The sequence below is a fragment of the Sebastes umbrosus genome, chromosome 9, assembly GCF_015220745.1.
Source record: "Sebastes umbrosus isolate fSebUmb1 chromosome 9, fSebUmb1.pri, whole genome shotgun sequence".
Lineage (NCBI taxonomy): Eukaryota > Metazoa > Chordata > Actinopteri > Perciformes > Sebastidae > Sebastes > Sebastes umbrosus.
In genome coordinates this window covers 6215706-6237879 of record NC_051277.1, presented here as the reverse complement: position 1 = coordinate 6237879, position 22174 = coordinate 6215706, and the positions used below count along the sequence as shown (strand labels likewise).

The 22174-nt window shown below is 41.2% G+C and overlaps 1 protein-coding gene across 4 annotated transcripts in view; it reads left to right on the top strand.

Annotated features, from left to right (window-relative positions):
* enox2 (ecto-NOX disulfide-thiol exchanger 2) overlaps nucleotides 1-22174 on the top strand; it is a 208730-nt gene that overhangs the window by 151661 nt on the left and 34895 nt on the right. For 3 of the 4 annotated variants that reach the window (XM_037779743.1, XM_037779740.1, XM_037779741.1), the window contains 3 exons: nucleotides 9747-9902; nucleotides 11618-11683; nucleotides 20290-20496. In XM_037779743.1, coding sequence (XP_037635671.1) covers nucleotides 9747-9902; nucleotides 11618-11683; nucleotides 20290-20496 — 429 coding nt within the window. The remainder of the gene's footprint in view (nucleotides 1-9746; nucleotides 9903-11617; nucleotides 11684-20289; nucleotides 20497-22174) is intronic. The other variant, XM_037779742.1, reaches the window with a different exon arrangement.

Here is a 22174-nt window from a genome sequence, read left to right as displayed (position 1 = left end):
TTATGTATAGATATACAAATGAGGCGTTATCTAATACTAACTTTTGGTGAATTTTGGATTTTGGAGAAATCAAATAGACAAAGTAGTAAAATAAACTCCTAAATGTGTATTTTGGATGTTTTCTTTCCAGTAGTCTGAAAGAAGACATGTTATGGAAGCAAAATAGCCCCGAAAATCTGTGACCAGTGCATGAAAAACAATGTCTTTGCCTGTTGCGTCTCACCTTAAACACCAAACCACCTTTCAATTAGGCTTAGTGAAAAGTAGCAGTAATGCTTGTTTTGTTTTTTTCCATTACCAGACTTTCTCATTTTTGTTTTCAGCTGACCTTGAAAGTTAAGTGTCTAACCAATAACAGCAGCCCAGTCCGCACGCCTGTGTAATAATAAGCCTCTCTAATAACAATAGATGTCTATATTCACAGGAATGATGGGTTTTATTAGCCATTTTGGTTTCCTCACATTTGTTGTCAAAGCTGCTCATTGGACAAAAAGGAAAATGTGATACTGGGGTGGCCACACAAACCACCACCATAAGGAAAACATTTAGCACTCCACACACATGTATTTGCAAGGTTATCAGAATTCATTTAGATGCACATTCTTATGCATGAACACACACAAACACCCTGGAGAATAGATAAGCAGGCTCCAGGGACAGACGACTCTTCCCTGAATAAACAACCACTCCTTTGTCTGCTGCATCCCACTCCTCCTCACCCCTTCCCCCACATACCCCTCCACCTCTGTACACAAACACACACAAAAACCACAGTGGAATATATGAAAACTTTAGTGTCACGCTTCATAGGTAGTTATCTAAACCGTGCACCTCACATTAATTTAGAGGGGCACCAGACCATACGAGTCAGGGTCCTCTCATTTTCACACATTAGCTCACCTGGATTAACATTAGGAAATACGTCGGCTGACAGTCATTCCTATGCCGTAAGCGTTTTCCAATCCTCGGCCTGAACGCAGTGTCCCTTTCTGCTGACTGCTCAGGAGCTGCACTGGTACGATGCCAGAGGTTTTTTTGGCTGCGTGGAGGCGGACAGGGTAGATATACAGTGTGTCTGGGGGGAAAAGAAATACAGCAGTAGTTATAGGGCGACAGAAATGACAGTTCTTCCTATCCATGGCAGCTATATTAGATTGTAGGCTAGATATTGTTAAAGGCTAGATTTGTTATGGAGATTGACTGTGGAGGTGTCGGATAAAGAAGACGGATTTTTGGAGGCAACATAAGGGAGCAGATACTTATTTAGATATAATGCAATAAGGAGAGGGGAGGGTTTTTCTTATTCTGTCCTCGCGGCTGGAGAAATGTTCCTGTAAAGGGAAATGAAGTCCGAGATGTTCGCATAAAAATGCAAAGAGGGGTGATTCCTGGCAGAGATTAAGAGAGGCAGATTTCAGCCACTGGTAGGGTTCCAGGTGGCGTGGCTAGCTCGCCTCATTAGAGAATATTATCCAGCATGCCTCACAGCCACCGCCTATATCCTCCCTCAAACCCTCCGCCACCCGCCGCCGCCACCGACTGCTAGAAGGGACGTTTACCCTGGAAATCAGAGAGGAGAAAGACGGGGAGGAGGAGAGAGGAGGATGGCATTAATAGCCCGGAGCTTCACACAATCAAATGTCAGGTTTTTTTATTTCTCTCTGAGCCTCCTGATTGATGGGCAGCTCCAAATGTAATTACTTTGAACAAACCTCCAGGAAATAGATTGTTTAACATCAGGTGGAAGGTAGAGGAGAGTTTGTGCAAACAGTCTTCAAGGCCAACTTCGTGTGTATGTGTGCACTCATGCGCGTTGCCGTACAAGGAAGAGGCGTTAGCGGGGAGATGTTTGTGAATAATTTCAGTTTTCTAACATGAGTGAGAATTCAGACTGGAGCTCGTAGACAAGCGTGGTAAAATAAATAAATAAAGAAAGGATCAGACAGATGTGTGGCCGTGTGTGGGTGGACCCGGCCCCAGGTTTCTTTTGTTGTTCTTCTTTCAAGAGGACACTTGTGCTCTCTGAATCTCACTGTGAAGTTTCTAAGAGACCTGCTCTTCCTCTCTCTCGCTCTTGTTGAGTGCACAGCATATTGGCTCTTAGTACAGCACAGGCTGTTTCTCAGTTGAACCTTTTAATGGGCATCATTAATGCCGGAGAATAATGTTCCTCCCAAAGAGGGTCATTTAATATTCAAAACGAAATGTCTAAATTTAAATATAAAATGTGAAAAGCAGTGTTTTTCCCAATTATTGGAGACCATTTCAAATTGTTTGTTTTCTGTGGATGTTCTCCACCTTAGACTGTATATAAGAAGTGGACATCGTCACTGTAACATCACCCATCAACATCAGAAAAATACTACTAAAATCTGATATGATCATAAAGATTGTAATATTAAAGGAGTAACTGGTTTGTGTGATGGTAGACAATTTATATTATTTCACAATATTTGTGACGTAGTCACCGTGACGTCAACCATTTGTTTTTGGACTATTGTTTGGAAGCCTCAAGTTTGGCATTTTGGCCGTTGCCATTGTGTTTTTTTGGCAACCAGAAGTGACATGAGAGGGTGGAGCTAAGTACAACCGAACGCTGAATAAGACATTTTTATTCGACCAAAATGTTACAATTAACTTTCATGAACTGAAAACACACTGTGAAAGGGTTAAAGTTGTAAGACGAAAACACGAGCAACTCCCAGACCGGACAACTCTGTGGTAGCGACCTGTCAATCACAAGGTTCCCACGCCCTAAAGCATCCCCTGCTTTATGGTCTATTTGACTCTAAATGGGACCATAATTTACTAAATGAACATCATGCTGTATTGAAGAAGACTTGAAACTAGCGATTGAGACCATAAACTCATGTTTACAATGTTTACTGAGGTAATAAATCAAGTGAGAAGTAAGCTCATTTTCTCATAGACTTCTATACAATCAGACTTCTTTTTGCAACCAGAGGAGTCGCCCCCTGCTGGCTATTAGAAAGAACGCAGGTTTAAAGCACTTCCGCATTGGCTAAAATTTGCTACCAAGTTTAGGCTTCAACTAATGATTGTTTTTACTATCAGTTCGACGATTATTTTCTTGATTAATTGTTTATTCTGAAAAATGTCAGAAAATACTAAAACAATATCTTAATCAGAGTTTCAGAGAGCCTAAGGTGACGTGTTTTAATTTCTTGTTTTGTTCAACCAAACCCCAAAATATTCAGCTTACTGTCATAGAAAACCACCAAATATTAATATTTGAAAAGCTGGAATCAATTTATTTTCCTTTAATTACGACTTAATTCATTAAGGAAACTGTTGCTGAATAATTTCCTCTCGATCTTCTCTCAGGTATTTTACTGCTGGAATCGTCCATGCCCTTTTGTGCAATTGTGGAAGCTCCCCTTCATGAACCAGCTCTCGCTATCTAATCCGTCTCTAAATTACCATTTGCTGGTTGAATAAATTAAACATGGTCTCATTGAACTGTTCTGCATCCAATCATGTTCTCATTATTTAGTATCTGCTACCATTCAGTGTTTGAATTCACAATTCAGTATCATTCTATTGTCAGTTGATAATACCTACCTACACCCACAGTGCTATTCATTCATGAGGTATTCAAGGCAGAACGTCTCTGCATTTGTTCAAACTAAATTGAGATAATTCTGAAGATATTATTTCGCCCACTGTTGTTTGTGCCTGAATCCACAGCTCCCATAGACACACACTGTATACTTCTTTAACCTTCCACTGTTTCTTAGCCGCACTAGATTACAGCCAGTGTTGGTACTCAGATCATTTACTTAAAGGAACAGTGTGTAACATTTAGGTGGATCTACTGGCAGAAATGGAATATAATATTAACAAGTCCTCTCCGCGGAGTCCGCCATGTTACAGTAGCCCAGAACGGCTTGGGCCGTAGTCGATAACGTTACTCGCTTCCGTCGCCGCCACTCTCTCTCTCTCTCGCTTCACCACTCACTTCCCTCGTACACACACGCTCTACGTACTGGCTCTGCTCCAAATGACCAACGCTATTCTTACAACAACTGGCTCTAGAGAGGGCCATTCGCGTTTAGGTGTTGGCCACCGTTGCTCTTCAACACGCTTGGCACACGGGAGAGGCTGAAATTTGCATAAGTCAGATATTTCAATAGCTTACTGCTTTGTATACAGTACACGTAATGGAGAGACTTACGAAGCTTAGTTTTCCCAATAGCCAATAAGGTTGGACTAAATACAAAATGTTTAAGTAAGGCTTCTCTTTGCATCTATATCTGTATTTGGTGTGAAACAGTCGTGGAGGGCGGCGGCGGCGGTGGGTCGGTCTGTGTGGCTTTAACATTCTTTGAAGCCTTTGGATTTGTTCTAGTATTAGATAAAACAACTTTGATGTCGCTGCCCCGATGGCCCACTCACCCACTCGTCCCCGTAGCATTACACAGCAGTGGATGATGGTGAATGGAGCTGCTTGTCCTTTTTATATTTATCAAAGAGTAGCCCAGTGCTGTGTGGCAGCTACTGCTTTACTAACCTCATTCACACCCACCTTCACATGATGTCATTTAGGATTGATTTTAAAATCATATTGATTTGAACCATGAACTTGGGTGTTGCTGAAATCATCTCTAAATCAGTTTTTCGGGGTTTTTTTGTGAACCAGATAGCTCTATTACAGTTAACTATTTCTACAGACAATGAACAATTAGGCTCGCTTGTTTGATGGTCAACTGCCTGAAAAAAAAAAAAAAAACTAGGAAAGAAATGAAAAAATTATAAATAAAAGCTATAATTACTCTAACATCCATCCCCTGCATGTGGCACAAATATTAAAATTGCACCAGCTGTTACGTTCTTTACCTATAATAATAATAATAATAATAATAATGATAATAACTTTATTTATATAGGTATGAATTACTAAAACACAGTAACAAGAGTAAAAGCAAAAGAATAACCGATTTAAGAGAAAACAATCCTGAAAAAGTGCGTTTACAAGAGAGATTTTTAAAGATGAAACAGAGCTGGCCTGCCTGATCTGGGGTCCCGACTCCAAAGGCTCGGTCTCCTCTGGTTCTTAGCCTTGACCTAGGAATTACATATATACACATATTACAATAACAGACCTCTGCCGGAGGATCTCAGGTTGCATTCAGGCTTGTGAGGGGTTAGTAAGTCAATGTTATAATCACGGGCCAACCCAAACTTTAAAATGAATTAATAACATTTTAAAATCAATTCTAAAAGCTGCAGGTAACCAGTGTATGAGATGCTGAAATAGGCGTTATGTGGACTTCTCTGTTGGATGTTGTGAGTAGGTTTGCTGCAGCATTTTGAACTGGTTGAAGTTTGGAGAGGCTGTGTTGGGTGAGACAGGAATACAGTGAGTTACAGTAGTCTATAAGCGGGATGTAATGCAAGCGTGGATGACAGTTTCAAGGTTCTTAGCAGATAAAAAAAGATCTAATTTTCAAGATATTACGAAGTCGCAGAAAGCACGATTGAACGGCTGACTTCACCTGTTGGTCAAAGTTGAGTTTGTTATCAAATATAACACCCAGATTTCAGTTTTGATGCAGCCCATGGTGACATCAACTAGCCTACAGATGTATGCAGGTTTTATGTCCTGCTGTCATTACTTTCCTTTTCTATAGGTTGCGCTGGCTGGCATGCAGTGCTCCCTCTTGTGGAGAATCTGCAGCCTGTTAGATTTTAATGTGTGAGTTTGTGAGTGACCTACAAGCTGGTCCTTTTAAGTTCTTCGCATCTAAACAAATGATAAAAAAAAAAGGATTCATCATACCTCATTGTATTTATTGGAGCTTCTGGCTGTTGTGATGGTGCTACTAAAATGTAATCGGGTGGTGTCACTTGTGTTTTGCCGGTGTTTTTTTCCTGTCCCCTATACTCTGAAACAAACTACAGGATGTACTATTCACACTGGCTGCAGTCAAACCTACCCGTATGGTGCTTTTTATGAAAACTGTACTCTAATAAATCCTGAAACAACTTAAAATGACTTTATATCTGAACTGGAACATGACAGCAACTCCTTTAGAAAACTGCATAAATACATACATTGGATGAAGTGCACTCTTCTGCATGTTCATCTGTGTCTACTTACAGCATACATTGTAATGAGCAGCGCTGCAGGAGGGAGGAAATAATGACATGTTAGTGATGAAACATGTCCTCGGGCTACGTTGTTGAAAGCGGAGATGAGAGAGCTTTGCCGTAGCTGGAAATCCTTAGGAAGAAGTAAATAATCTCCTTTATTACGCACAGCTCTGCTACATGCTTGCTTCAGGTCTTAATGGACAAGGATAAATACACAGACACGCGCACCAACACACACTCCAGAGGGAACTTGAGCAGCACTGCAGTGAAATTGCACCAGCCGAGCCCTGATTTAACCAGATCGTTTCCTCCATGCGAGCTGAAATCTAGTTTGTTTTGCATCAGTATACGACATATGAACTCATAAGCATGTTTTCTAATTTTACCACTGGAACAGTAGAGCTTTGGCTTGGCAGAAAATTTAATATAATGTCCAGAAATATCATTTTCAAGATATATTTACAATGTTTTCTTCTTCTGCAACCTCCCACAACACTGAATTCAGTCACGGTGTATACTTTATTTCCTCAGCTCTTTTCTATGTAAAGTGTTTGGCATTCAGGTTGGTTATTGCACCAGCCTCCCGTCTTCCATCCACCCTTTCTTATCTTCCCTCCTACTATCCGTCTTCCTTTCCTTCAGCTTAACGTGCAGAAGAAGCCATCAATCGCCTGGCAGCTAGGGTCCTTCTTATCACTTGTTCCTTCAACTCGTTCTCAATCCCAACTCATCGCCGATTGGGCGATCCCCTCGGTATCAGAGTCCGACGCATGGACAACAAAACGGGCTTTCAGCTAACTCCAATTTAAACCCACTCACAGTGTTATTCGGCAGTCGGAGCAACTGACGTAGTTGAATAGCGTTAGAGTCCGCTAAGGGTGGCCTGGAGGGCGGGTGGATGGGTCAAACTAACACAAGAGTTTCAACCACGAGACCGGTGTTCCGTGTCAAACTAAAAGTAACGTTGACTTATTTTGTCACGTCAGTTGTTAATCACGTGACTCGTCTGTATCGTCAGTCCCCTAAGTCACGTGAGTTGCTAGTCACGTGAGTCGTTAGTATTGTCAGTTCCATGAGTCACGTGAGTCGCTAGTCATGTGAGTTGATTGTATCGTCAGTCCCTTGAGTCACGTGAGTCGTTAGTCACGTGAGTCGCTAGTATCGTCAGTTACATGAGTCACGTGAGTCGTTAGTCATGTGAGTCGCTAGTATTGTCAGTTACATGAGTCACGTGAGTCGCTAGTCATGTGAGTCGCTAGTATCGTCAGCCACGTGAGTCACGTAAGTCGTTAGTCACGAGTCGCTAGTATCGTCTGTCCCTTGAGTCACGTGAGTCGTTAGTCACGTGAGTCGCTAGTATCGTCAGCCCCGTGAGTCACTAGTCACGTGAGGTGCACGTCACGTGAGTCGCTAGTATCGTCAGTCACGTGAGTTGCTACTCACTTGAGTCGTTAATATTGTCAGTCACGAGAGTTGCTAGTCACGCGAGTTGTTAGTATTGTTAGTCCCGTGAGTCACATGAGTCGTTAGTCACGAGTCGCTTGTCTCGTGAGTTGTTAGTATCGTCACCCCTGTGCGTCACGTGAGTCGCTAGTCAGTGAAGTTAACATCAACCACGACCGTTTCCTAACCCTAACTAAGTGGTTGTGTTACCTAAACCTAACTTTCTGTGAAAACGGAGGTTTATTTTGAAAGGACACTATGCATGTAACGCCGTCCCTGGTCCGTCCAAAAGTAAAGCAAAAGGGTTACTCCGTGCGACAGTCTCCGATGCCGAGGGTCACTGACCAAGCGGCGGTATTTGACGAGTTGGGAGTGAGAATGTGTTGGTTCTCGCCTGGTTCTACTTCTGTGTTTCCTTGTTCTCTGTCTGGCCTCTATTTCTATTTCCTCAGTTTTGTCCTTCGTCTTTATTACACCCTCTCTGGCTCCAGGGATCTATTCTGACTCGTCTGTAATGTGCATATTTCTTTATTCACCTTCACTCGGTGTAATTTAATTCATCCGTTTTCTCTCCTGCAGTGGATTTAGAGGAAATCACTTACAGTATAAGGAAATGTAGTATCTGTTTCCAGTTATACTGTATACTGTATTAATTACCCTTTACTGGATGCATTGCTATTGAAGATGAGAAAAGTCAAAATTGTAATGGAACCCACATAATGATCGTTGCTGTCACTATTCCTGTCTCTGTTGGACAGGAATAGTGAATATTTAATTACAGGTACAGAAATTCAACTACAGTATATGTTTATGAGGTCATAGTTAGTGTTGGTGTTGTACTGGACTGCATTATGAAGGGGAAAGAATATTCGAAACACAAAATACAACCTCAATAATAAACATACAGTTAAATTTACTCTGACAGTGATTGATCAAAACTGAACCTTAAAGGTACAGTGTGTAGGATTTGGCGGCATCTAGAGTTGTGGTTGCAGATTGCAACCAGCTAGTACCCATTCCGCTCTCTCCTCCCTTTCCAAGACTTCAGTAACGTGAGCCGCGGAGTGCAAAACCGCGGTAACGCCGTTCACCTCGCTCAGAGGCCATCCTTACTATAATGACACTACTTTAGGGGCAACATAAGTTAGATGGCAGCTGGCAGTACCACGGTTTTGCACTCTGGGCTACTGTAGAAACATGGCGGAGCAACATGGCGGAGCTATAAACGGCTCATTCTAAGCTAACAAAGTCTCAGTTAAAGCTGATTATAACCTAATGAAAACATAGTTATGAATATTATATTCCATTTCTGCTGATAGATCCCACGAAATATTCCACACTGTTTCGTTAATATCTTTGTAAAGGTAGACTTTATGGCTGAGCTGTCTCCGATTCTACTTGTCATTGTGTTGCTTGTTTATTTAAGCATGTCATTACTGGGATTTCATCGACTGTGTCGTCTTACAGTCAGCAAATAACAGCTTCTGCTACAGATTAATTCTACTACATGTCTAGTATGTTACTGTGTGTGTATAATCTCCAGTGAAGGATTCGTTTTAGCACAGCAGCGCTCCTGCATGCACACACACACAAACAGGTGCGTAAACATCACACACCCTGCGGCATAATTGTCAACTACAAATCCTCTGCAGGCGATGTTGAGGCACATACTGGAGGGCAGCATCATTTCCATTTCAAAAAAAGCTCCATAGTGGGACGCGTATGCACTTAAAAGCACATGTGGTGGCTATGGATGCTTGTGCTTGTGTGTAGGTGTGTGCATGTCTTCCCAGGTGCAGTCTGTGCAAATCAATATTGTAAATAAAGCCTCTCTGTTACGTCGGTTCTGGACCCAACTGTGTACATTATCTATAAGGTCATCATTCAAGCAGCAGGAGTGACAGAGAGAGTGACTCAGGAGAAACTTCTTGAAGTATGCATGTTGTTTATGCAATGTTTTATTCATGAATGGCCGTGTATTCCATTATGAATAGGCTGCTTGTGTGTCACTGGTGTTGACAGAAGAAGTGCGCAGGGAAAAAGAACACAACTTAAAAGATTCAGTACGGGCTGAAGTGATAACCCGACCAAAGGCTAGCTGCTGGAAACAAGTCTGTGTTTATGTGTCACTGTAGTAGGTGTTCTCTTCTGTCCCAGTGATCTCATTCATATTTCTCTCCCGCCTCCAGATTTTGATCCCAGCCTCGGTATGATGGCTGGCATGACCCCCCTGAATCCCATGATGCCCGGCCTCGGCATGGTGCCCGGGCCCCTCTCCCAGGATATGCCGGTTATCAAGGAGATCATCCACTGCAAGAGCTGCACCTTGTTCCCCCCCAACCCCAGTGAGTCACAATGTAATGCTAATCCTGCACCTTCTGCCACCACCCCCCACCTTCGCCAGCGTCTCCATGTGAAAGAATCACTCCACAAAGAAAGGCATCTCATTTTGTGACATTATTAAGACCTAGGAGACAGCGTCTTCACAGAAATATTCTCAACACATCCAATTTACTTGTTGTTTAAGAAGCTTTCAACCACATCTCATAGAGACAGAGCGCAACGAGTCATACTCTGAAAACCACGTCGGATTATTTCAGCACCCTGTGTTTACCAGGGGTTCAGTTTAAAACTAAAATAATGATGGATGATAATGATGAAGTTAGCTGTTAGCAACCTAATGTTAGCTATGCGTAACAAGCTACTGTAGTTAGCTAAGGCACTTCCAAACATGATACTGCATAGCTTTCTGATTTATCCACATTCAACTATAGCACAAGTTGCATCCTGTCAAATGCTTTAGATTAACTTACAGAAATGTGGTTAGTTAGCCTAAAACTGACATTAACGTAACGTTAAGCTTTGTTTATGCTCGCGCGAGACACCGTGGCGCGGGCTTCCGTAGATGGGTACGAGTGGTACCGGAAATGAAAGTAGGCTGCCTGGCAACAGTAGTAAACACTAAACTCCGACGTACGTACCGCCAAACATTTCATTTGTGTACCGTAATTATTACTGTCGCTTACCTCCAAGTCAAAATGACCTTCTGTCTCTCGGTGCTTCTCTTCGGGTCGCCTCTCTTTCCATGAGACTTTTTTTTAGCTTCTACAAAACAATCTCTCATCGCTTATAAAATCTTAGTTCGGGGTTCTTTACCCTGTTGGTAGTGTATCCCACCACACAGCAGCTTTTAGGCATCTGTCTGTTGTTTGCTAGCAGACAGTATTATACCTTCACGCAATACAAAGTCAATGGAGAGCGATGAAGTGTTTTCCCCTCTCGTGTGGGCGGGACTTAATTGCGCTCTGTCTCTATTGCCTTCCCGTAGCGGATTGGCTACAACTGACTGATTAAGCTTTATTTTTTTAAATAAGTGGGTCTATAAAATGTCATAAAATGGTGAAAAAGCCCCGTCAGGGTGATGTCTTTTAATGGCTTGTTTTGTCAAGTCCAATAGTCCAAAGCCCAAAGATATTCTTTGTACTATGTTAGAAAATCAGCTGTAACCAGAAATAATGTAGCATTTTAGCTTGAAAAACTACTGAAATGATTAATCGATAATTTAAAACAAAGTTGCCTTTCATTTACTTCTGATTGACTGTTTCATTTCAGCTCTAAACATTGTACAACTTCACCCAAAAGATCTGTATTGGATGCAAGAAAAAAGATTGAAGTGTCAAATGAGTGTAGTTTTGGCAGATGTCAGTATGTATACCTTTTAAGACTTGTGATTATGCTTTTGTTAGATATATATATGACCAAAGGATTTTATACAAATGTTGTTCTGACTTGGTTTTCCAATATGGGAAACATCAATCAATAATGCGTTGTTCATCTTTACTTGTTTATCTGCTCTTCCTGCCCAACGATTAACTTGATCAGCATGAAGTGCATTTACATCCACACAACAAACTTTTCAGGGCAAGTCACTTTGTATCATCTGACTAGATGTGTGCTGCACAAGCTGTTATATTCATCTCACCTCCACCTTCCAATTATCCAGAGCTAGAGAAGAAGTAGTGGGGGGTGCTTTTGATTGATCCCACCTTTTGCTTTTCAGATTTCCTGCTAGAACAGTTTCTGCCTGGGGACTTTATTCAAACAAGTCTTACAAGTCATCTTCAAGGTGAACTAAAACAAAAGCTCCTCGACACAATAGCATTTGGGAGTTTACAATCCCTTCACAAAACAAAATACACATTCTTGCATTCACTTTGGCAACTAGCTTCTTTTGTTTCTTTCTTTTACCACACATATAAAACAGTTTTTCAGATGTGCTTGCATGTATGTGGTGTGCATTACGGCTCATTATAAACTGTCACTGTCATAGTTTGGTGCCGAGGGAAAAGCTGATGACAAGTTTAACTTCACCTACTGTAGGAACATCTTTCTAGCTTGTCGTCAGCGTAGAAGAATGAACAAGGTACAAGGTAAAAAACACAATTTCCTCCATGTGGAGTTGTGATATTACTGAATAATACAGTGAGATCAGTGGTACAACAGCCCCATTGGTTTTTATAATTGATAGGTATTGCTCTGAACCAGGGATGTATCAGCAGGTCGTTTGTTTATTCAGTATGTGAGGAACAAAAAGGGAAACAAGCATTGATGCTAGCTGAATTCAGGCTTTTAGCAAATATCACAGGTGAAGCTCTGGTGTCCAAGCAACGAGGTTGCATATGTATGTTGTCCATCACACATAGTCATTACCTTGTAGCTGCACGCGCTCAACCTGACGCCATGTGCAGCATCCCCTCTCACTGACCTGTAGCTGAGCAGCAGCAACCCTGCAGCCCTCCTCCCTCCCCCACCTCCCTGCTTCTACCTCCACAGTGTGCATACCTGTACCGTCAGTGTGCATCCTCATCAAGCTCACCTCATTCTCCCTTTTCCTCAATCAAACCCTCCCCATTCAGCCTTAACCCCTCTCTCACCTCTTCCACTGACGCTTCTTCTCACTCACCTATCTAGTGCTAAAGGTGAAATAGTATAGTACCTTTTTTTCTAAACCGTTTGAAAACAGGTTACACTCCGTATGTAGACCGGTGGACTCACTTTGATCATCAAATTGGACTTCAAACTCTTACTGTCTGTGTCTCTTGCTCTTTCAAACTTCTGAATTCAGTCTGAGTGAAATATTTTATAATTATCTTCAAGGAAAGATGAAACATTCGTTTGAGCATTGAGGATAGTGGCAGTGCACACAAATGTACATTTAGCTTGAATGAAGAAGGATGCCCAACTGCAGTAGTTTAACATTAATACAACACCTGAAGAAGTGACTGAAGCCCCTCTCCCATGGAAACGTGACACCAGGGTGAACACGCTAATTTCCGCCCTTTTTCCGGCGCGATGCTATGTGACACACGTTGAAGTGAGTATGTAATGAATAAAATCAACAGAGATTTGGACAATTATTATGATATATTAACGTACAAAACATAAAATGAATCTGCTCTCCTCAAAGCCACCAGGCTCCAGTCAGAAAACAGTAATTTTACCGCTCTGATCGTCATAAAACACACTTCAGTCACTCTCGACAGAAACAAAATCATCACCAAACAACACCTTCATCGAACCAAAGTCTTTGTTAGTCTGTCACTGTTCCAACAATCACCAACTCTGGTTTGAGTTTGAAAGACAGACTGAAATAAAAAGAAGTAAGCACTGTAACATTTTCACTGTGCCGTCAAATGTGACACACCAGGAAAAAAAACAGAAAGGCCAATGCAACGGCACGGCATGCTCACAATGAGAAATTAGTCTATCGCCTATTTTTAGTGTGTTTTCCCGTGTTTAAAAAACATGCATATACGCGCTAATTTTGTTGGGAAAAGAGAATAAGCAACTTTAAAAAAAATCTATATTCATCAGTCAACCAAGACCCTACTGAAAAACTGACAAATAGACTAAGATAGGGAATCCCAGTTTGTTACTGGTGCTGGCAATGATGACTGTTTCTCTGTGATAAATCTTCATGTGTGAAGGTTCGTCCCTTTTTCTTTGTTCATGTGTGACGTGAATGGACTAAACATGTTTACTGGAGTGTGTGTAAATGTAGTTTATCTTCTGAATAACAGTCCTCTGAGGGCCGAAGCCTTCTCCCTGTGGCAGGCCCTCGGACTATAAAAGGGTGTTTAGCCAGTCGAGGTGATGGATGGCGATGGCCTGTGTTAGTGTAGCAGACCAGTGGGTGGCCACACAGACGGCAGGCCTGTGGGACGGGGCTGGACTGAGAATCAGTCTGTGTGTGTGTGTGTGTGTGTGTGTGTGTGTGTGTGTGTTTGCTCTACAGCAGCCTCTGTATTTATCCAAGGGAACATGTCAGAGTAAAAGCACATCAACCGGCTTATTAGTCAGCCAATGATTCATAAAATCTCAAAATACAGTCTGCTGAGATTCAAAACATACAGTAACTAAGAGGGCAGAAAACTAGAAAATCCTCTATATTATAATTACATAGGAATACATAGGAGTACATTCTGTGGCAATTTAACTAGTTTGTTGTGTTTTGTATTTCATTATTAGTTCTAATTAGGGCTGTCAAAGTTAACGCGATAATAACGTGTTAACGCAAATTCGTTTTAATGCCACCAATTTCTTTAACGCATTAACACAACTTGTGATTTCGAAGGTTTTATCGGGCTCAGTTTTAAAGCTAGAGTGAAGATACTGGCATCATATGAAACTACAAAAGCCTAAAGAATCCATTGGTACCAACTATGTCATGCTAACTTGTTGCCAAGGAGGCTAAATAACGCTGCAAATTTATGCTAAATTTTGGCAAGGAAAAACTGGCATGGCCATTTTCAAAGGGGTCCCTTGACCTCTGACCTCAAGATATGTGAATGAAAATGGGTTCTCTGGGTACCCACGAGTCTCCCCTTTACAGACATGCCCACTTTATGATAATCAAATGCAGTTTAGGGCAAGTCATAGTCAAGTCAGCACACTGACACACTGACAGCTGTTGTTGCCTTTTGGGCTGCAGTTTGCCATGTTATGATTTCAGCATATTTCTTATACTAAATGCAGTACCTGTGAGGGTTTCTGGACAATATCTGTCATTATCTTGTGTTATTAATTGATTTCCAATAATAAATATATACATAAATTTGTATAAAGCAGCATATTTGTCCACTCCCATGTTGATAAGAGTATTAAATACTTGTCAAATCTCCCTTTAAGGTACATTTTGAACAGAAAAAGAATGTGCGATTAACTATGTACAATCATGCGACAAATCGTGATTAAATATTAAATCGATTGACAGCCCTAGTTCTAATATTTTGATCCTCAATATATGCAAATAAGTTTAACTAAATATTAGAATCATCATATCATATAATGCCGTTTTCAGACATTCTACATTCTCCTCATAACCTGTCAATATCTCCCTTCTCTTTATTCTTAAACTCTTTTCTTTGTACCCTGAACTCTGCATCCTCCCTCTCCTCAGTTTCTCTGTCTGCATTTTAAAATGATCGGCCTTGAAGTGTCCGTCTCACAATTACTCAGAGTGACACACGTATTGAGTTAGAAATTGGACAAAAAAAAAAAACTTTTTAAAACTCTGTCTGGCAGCAGCACACAGTGGATCTTGTGAAAGCTGCTCCCTCTCTCTTCTCCCTGTCTTTCTTTGCATTTTTATGCAAATAAAAAGCAGGTGAACCTGATGCAATCACTGTTCACAAAATGCTTTCATATATTGTATGATATCATGTTTTTCTTGTAATTCAGCCATGAATAGTTCATCTGAATCTTGTGCTTTTGCATAAAATGTGCTAAACAGTGGGGTTCAGTAGCCCAGCAGGTAGCTGAGACTGAGAGGATAGAAAGAATCATCTCACTGCTGCAAACTGTTTACCCAACTGAAGCCAAAAAAACTTTGTATTGCAAACCAAAACGTTTTTTATTTAATTTACAACCTGACACATTAGGTTACTGCTGCACTGCACCTGTTCTCTTCTCTCTGTCCTCGTTGCTCCCCCCCTTCGTCTCCATCAAACACTCGTAGACCATAAAGGTCAGGTAATTTGGAGCTCTTTGTTGCGTCTGCCAACAAAGCTTTTTCTTGCTATCGTAAGCTTTTTCTGCTCCACCTTTTTACTTTTTTTCTGTCCATCTCAACTCGAAACTAGTTTAATCCGCCAACTCTGGAGGTCAAAGAATAAAACTGCAGTCAATATTTTGCTTTCCCAGTCACATTTAAAGGAAAGTGTTGGCAGAGGGAGGGATATGCGGTGGCGTGTGGGTGAGAGAGAGAGAGGGAGAGAGAGAGAGGCAGAGGAAGTTAAAAGAAAGGGACAGTGCTGGCTTGGACTCCGGGACTGAAAGACTACTGCGTGAGAGTACAAGGAGCTCTGACAGCAGGGGGATTGTGAGCTGATAAAAATCTTTTTTAACCAGAAGAAAACTCTGACTGTGGATTGTTATGTTTCCACTGCTCGACATCCCATAAATATTTGTTCTTTTTGTAAAATATGTATTCCAGCTGGTTGGTTTATTTATCATCTCACTATTAGGAGGCATCATAAATGTGAAGTAGCAACACTGATGTCTTCTCAAATTGCTGAGCTCCTGACTTCGTCATGTGGAATGAGACCAGCAGCCGCCCTGCTGAGAAACCTCATTTCTGCTGTTTGTGTTGTGATCTCATTCTTTATTTCTCTACCCAAATCTTGAGCAGTTGTTGGTACAGTTGAAGGGTTGGAGTTATATATATATATATATATATAAATATAGATTTTATGTCTCCGCGCCAGCGACAGCCGTGGCGGAGGCATTATGTCTTCGGGTTGTTCTTGTGAAGGTGATATCTCAGGAACGCCTGGGGGGAATTTCTTCATATTTTGGCACAAACGTCCACCTGGACTGAAGAATGAACTTATTTTATCTAAGTGCTCAAAGGTCACTGTGACCTCACGTCCATCTCGTTCTCGTAATATCTCGGGCAGCCTTTCTTCAAATTTGGCACAGAAATGGTAAATGGACTTGCATTTATATAGCGCCTTTCTAGTCTTCTGACCGCTTTTAACGCTTTTACACCACGTCAACAATCACCCGTTCACACACTCATTCATACACTGATGACAGAGGCTGCCATGCAAGGCCCATCAGGATCTAATCTGAATACAATAATCAGTATCTTGCTCAAAGACACGTAGACCGGAGGAGCCGGAGATTGAACTGCCGACCGTCCGATTGGTGGGCGACCCGCTCTACCTCTTAGCCACAGCTGACCCAACATCCACTTGGATGGATGGACTGGATCAGATTTTGGTGGTCAAAGGTCACTGTGTCCTCACAAAACACGCTTTTGGCCACAACTCAAGAATTCATATGCTAATTATGACAATTTCACAATATGTTTTTTTATTTATAATAAATTAACAGGATAAAATGATGACATTTTTGGACAGACATGGATGTAAACTGCAACTTAACTTGTTGGCAGAGGCAGACGACCGTGAAGCGGTAATTCTAGTTTAAGTTTTTTAAAGAGTTCGGGTCTGGAACAGGTTTGCTTCTCCTCACAGGCTTTTATTGATAGAGAGGGTAGTAAGAGTTTTTATATCTGTTTGTTTGGGCTCGTGAGAGTCTGAAGGCCAGATCTGAAGCTCTGAATGTAACGGATGAGAGCTGTCAGACTGGATGGGCTTCTTTAACAACTGTTTGTTATATAGAAAAACAGTCTTCTCTGTTGAGTACCAGTGGTTTCACCGCCCCATTTATACTGTTTTTTTTGTTTGTCAGTGAGAGAAAGCTGTTGAAGAGTCGGTATTACTGCACCCAACCAGTGCTCAGTCTGGAAATCCTTTTGATCACACTTCTAAAACCCTGAGAGATATCTGAATTAATCCACTTCCTGCTTATCAGCGAGGCCCTCGTGATACACCGCGGGTATCCAACCAAGTCCAACTCCAGTTCTTCTCAGAGTATCGATATGTACAGGCACGGTAGGGAGCATCTGTAACGGTGATTGCGGGGCCTTTTTCTAGCAGACAGTTGGGAAATCCAGCATCCTCAGCGTTCCACTGATTAGCTGGTTCACTCTTCATAGACCCCGCTAATCACATTCATCATGGATGAGAAGCCTGATCTATTGGAGATTAGATCAGTCAACACTCATCTGTGTTGAATAAGTGATTTCTGCAATGCAGGGGACCTTCCACATGAGAGGATTCGCAATCACTTTGTGGCCAAAAGGATTTCATTTTCATGCATGGAATGGTTTTGATATTAACATTTATCTAACGAAAAGCGATCTGAGCATATTGCTCCAAGTTATCATTATTCATGCATTAAGCTTTATCATTTTTTTAGGTCATAAGTGCTATGTTTAAAATATGACTTAATTGAATTTTGCAGCATCGAGCCTGTTTTTTCAAAGTCGTTGATCGTGTTATATACAGATTTTTTTCTTCTCCCACTTCTTTATTTTGGTGTGGCTTTGCTCTGATTCTTCTCAGCCTGGATGTGAAGTTAGACCTCAGGTTCTTTTTGGGGATTTATTTGTCATTTAAGCCTTCTGGATATTTTGTGTTTGCTTTTGTTTTCCTCAGTCATGATGTAGGGATTGGATACTTCATCATGGGAGTTATTGGAGTGCCTCTTTCCCGTCTTGAGGGTCTTTCCTTACATTTTTTTGATAGATCTTTCCAACCCGTTCTCATCCCAACTCGTGACATAGTGTACTTACGCCTTGTCAGAAAACTTCTCTTTTCGGTAGCGGTAAACACGTGATTAAAGTTGTGAATTAAACAAAAATACTCGCTTAGGTTTAGGCAACAAAACGACTTAGTTTGGTTTAGGAAAAAACATCATGGTTGGACGTAAAACTACTACATTTTCACAGTGAAAATGTGACTGGATGTTGTGAACGCGGGACATAAACGAACAGCTGACTTTAACACGAGAGTGAAACTTAACACACAGGACACAAAACGCCATCTCCTGGATGAAAGCCTTGTGTTTGTTGGACCCATTGACCTCCACATCCGCCCGCTCAGTGTGTCTCTTTCACTCTTTAAACTACGTCACCACAGCACTTTCCCAGAGCGTTTACTCTTGCCATTTACATTGTAGTTAATAGAAAGCCTGGTGCGTCTCATACCGCCACAGAAGTTTGCCTTGTGCGGCGGTATCGAACGCCGATGGCCATGACAAAGCGTTGGGAATGAGAACAGGCTGATCTTTCAGTTTCTGTAGATAGGGGTGGTTTTCAGTTCCATCATATTCTCGTCTATATTTTTAACTTCTATGCATGTTTAATACGTTGATACACCTGGTAGGCAGTCTTTACCAATCAATCACAGGTGGCCAAATAAATAGGCAGAATTTCTTTCATAGTCTTTTATTCAAGATTGATATCTGCAGTACCTATTAGAGACACATGAGGGAACCTGATGGTTCGTATTGTTTTGATAATTGTAGCCTACTTATAAATCCAATATCAAAGGCTAGCATTCATTCTGTCTGTCTTACTGATGAGACGAAAACACGACAGCCTGTTAACTCAACCTGAATGCATCTATTTGGTCTCATTTATAGTATTTAACATGTCTATATGTTTTCAATTACGTATGCATAAAATTAAGATGTGATTTACTAAACGTATATCTTTTTGAAATGGCTGACTAAGTTCACAGCAACAACAGACAGTTAAAGTGGTCTATTGACAATATATTGACATCAAACCAGCAAGATTACTACAGTTTCGAGATGAAAAAAAGTAAAGATTTATTTTTAAATCAACACTTCCTGCTTTCATTTCAAAATAAAAGCCCTCAAATGTAATTTTCTGTGGACAGAATTCCTTAATTTGTTAACATGAGGCTTTTATTCTGAAATATGTACCGGACAGTGTTGTAGAACATTCAGTGACTTGGTGAGCTCCATGAATGAATATAGTACGGGTTTTAATTGTGGCTTATTACTATTATTTACAAATTACCACACATTTCTTAACCTTTCTCTGTCTAAAATAAATATAAATTACATTTATAATGAAATGAAAAGGCCATTATGAAAGGCAAACTCTATGTAGAAAGAAAGGGCTTACCTATTAAAGATAATATGAGGTGATGTGGAAATGGCAGTAAAAAATGGTTAGGGACATTCATTTACGCACAAATAAGCTCCTCTCACGAGTTATACATACATTATACAGAATAAACACCCGGTCTTTTGTTAATTGTTGAACCTGTTGGAATCAGTGCTTTTCAAGCGTTGGCATTTAAAGTAAGAATAAATATATTTTTTTCGATTTGAGTTACAAGTGAGCAGCTGCTTCTTCTAGTCTTCTTTCTCTGTTCAGACAGCACAACATTGTTGATATTTTGATTTTCTTTATTGACTGTACATACAGGCATACATATTTCTTTTTGAGTTGAAACAACAGACAGGAAATCAGACCTAGTCCTCAGGTCTGCCAAAAAGATTTTCAGCAGCGATCAGAACAGTGTGTTCTTACCATTGGACTTATTGTTTTCAGCTTCTCAAAGAGCATAATTCATACTGAAAGTCGAGTTTCAGTGTTCTGGGACAGCTGAATCATTCCTTGAGTTGTTTGTATTTCAGCTGTATTATCTCCACATAAATGCAAGTGCACACAGTTTCATCATTCAGATTGTTGTTTTCTAGCCCTGTCTGTCTTAATATTTCAACCTACTGATGGCTGATTCATAACTGTTCTTTTCTCTCATTTGTTCCCCCTACTTTGTTGAACAGACCTCCCGCCTCCGGCCACGAGAGACCGCCCTCCGGGGTGTAAGACGGTGTTTGTCGGCGGTCTGCCCGAGAACGCCACGGAGCAGCTCATCATGGAGGTCTTCGGGCAGTGTGGCGAAATCACTGCCATACGCAAAAGCAAGAAAAACTTCTGCCATATCAGATTCGCTGAAGAGTTCACTGTGGACAAGGCTCTCTTCCTGTCGGGTAAGCTATCGTATCTCTAAAACCTCGTCGTGTAAGTGCTTATTGGTATGATATTTCTGTGTATTTGTGACAGTGCCAAATGTTAAGCAAGAATGCAGTCGCAAACTTGCATTCTTTCTAATATCCAGCAGGGGGCGACTCCTCTGGTTGCAAAAAGAAGACTGATTGTATAGAAGTCTATGAGAAAATGATCCTACTTCTCACTTGATTTATTACCTCATAAACATTGTAAACAGCGACCTGTCAATCACAAGGTAGCCCCGCCCTGAAGCATCCCCTGCTTTATGGTCTATCTGACTCTAAATGGGACCATAATTTACTAAATGAACATCATGCTGTATTGAAGAAGACTTGAAACTAGCGATTGAGACCATAAACTCATGTTTACAATGTTTACTGAGGTAATAAATCAGGTAAGAAGTAGGCTCATTTTCTCATAGACTTCTATACAATCAGACTTCTTTTTTTGCAACCAGAGGAGTCGCCCCCTGCTGGCTGTTAGAAAGAATGCAAGTTTAAGGCACTTAATGAATTAATTCACTTTTGAATTCTGGGTAAATTTGAGATGAATTCAGCATCGAAATGACAAACCATTTTGAATCCGATACAACTCTGATTCGTGCCCTCCTCGCCATAGCAACAGTAGACGAGGTTCATGTGTATTGTATTATTTAGAGCCAAACTGAACTGAAAAAAACACACATAATCAACACTTTCACCCTCTTCAAAACTGTGTTAGGTTTACTATTGGAAAGAACAGTTGGTACACTCACAGAGTAATAAGAGGTCCACTTCGAGAGGCTCACACAACAAAAGATATAAATGACCATTAGGTCAAATAAAAAAAAAGCATCTCTACTAACCATGTGACACCAGCTTATGGTTTCTTATCTTATCTTCATTTTCACAGCAGCTTCTGTGGCCCAGAGATGTCTTAAATCTCTCTGCCCTGGCCGTATAGTCCTACTTTGGAAAAACCCCATTCAACCTATTATTCCCAGCATTATTCAGTGTGTGTTCATGCGTGTGCAAATGTCTGTGTGTGTGTGAAATAAGTTTGAATGAGAGGTCCTGTGATTTGGTCTGCTTTTATTCTTACAGGGAGACGTGGGAGCTGAGGGTCCATATATTAGCCAGATGACAGAGCTGTGTAGATTTCCCATAAATAATACCCCACCCACACACACACACACACACTGAGCAAACACAGTCACCCAGCAATGACACAAACTCCAGCAGCCCCAGCACACTGAGATCTCCTCCGTATGAAATATTGAAGTTGTGGTAGATTGGGAGCCTGAAGCAGGGAGAGCAGACTGAAGTAGAAACCCCCGAACTCCTACTCATTTCTTTTCCTGTTTGCACTGGCATCCATACCGCTGCCCCCGCCCCTCCCCTTCCCTTCTCCTGTGATGAGAGCGTGTTGGGCCTCGCAGTGAATCACATCGGGCATCATTACTGTGTCCGGCTGGAGCACACACTCACACATGTGTACCCCCAACACTCACACTTCAACACACTCTCTGATCATTTCAACCAATTAAATCACAAAATGGGCATGATTTCACTTTAGATCCGCAACCAGCCATTAGTGGAAATTGAGTAAGGAGGGAGAGTGTGAGGATGAGAGGGAAGTAGGGAGTAATGAAGGGATATTGTGGTCTTTCAGTGCCTCTAG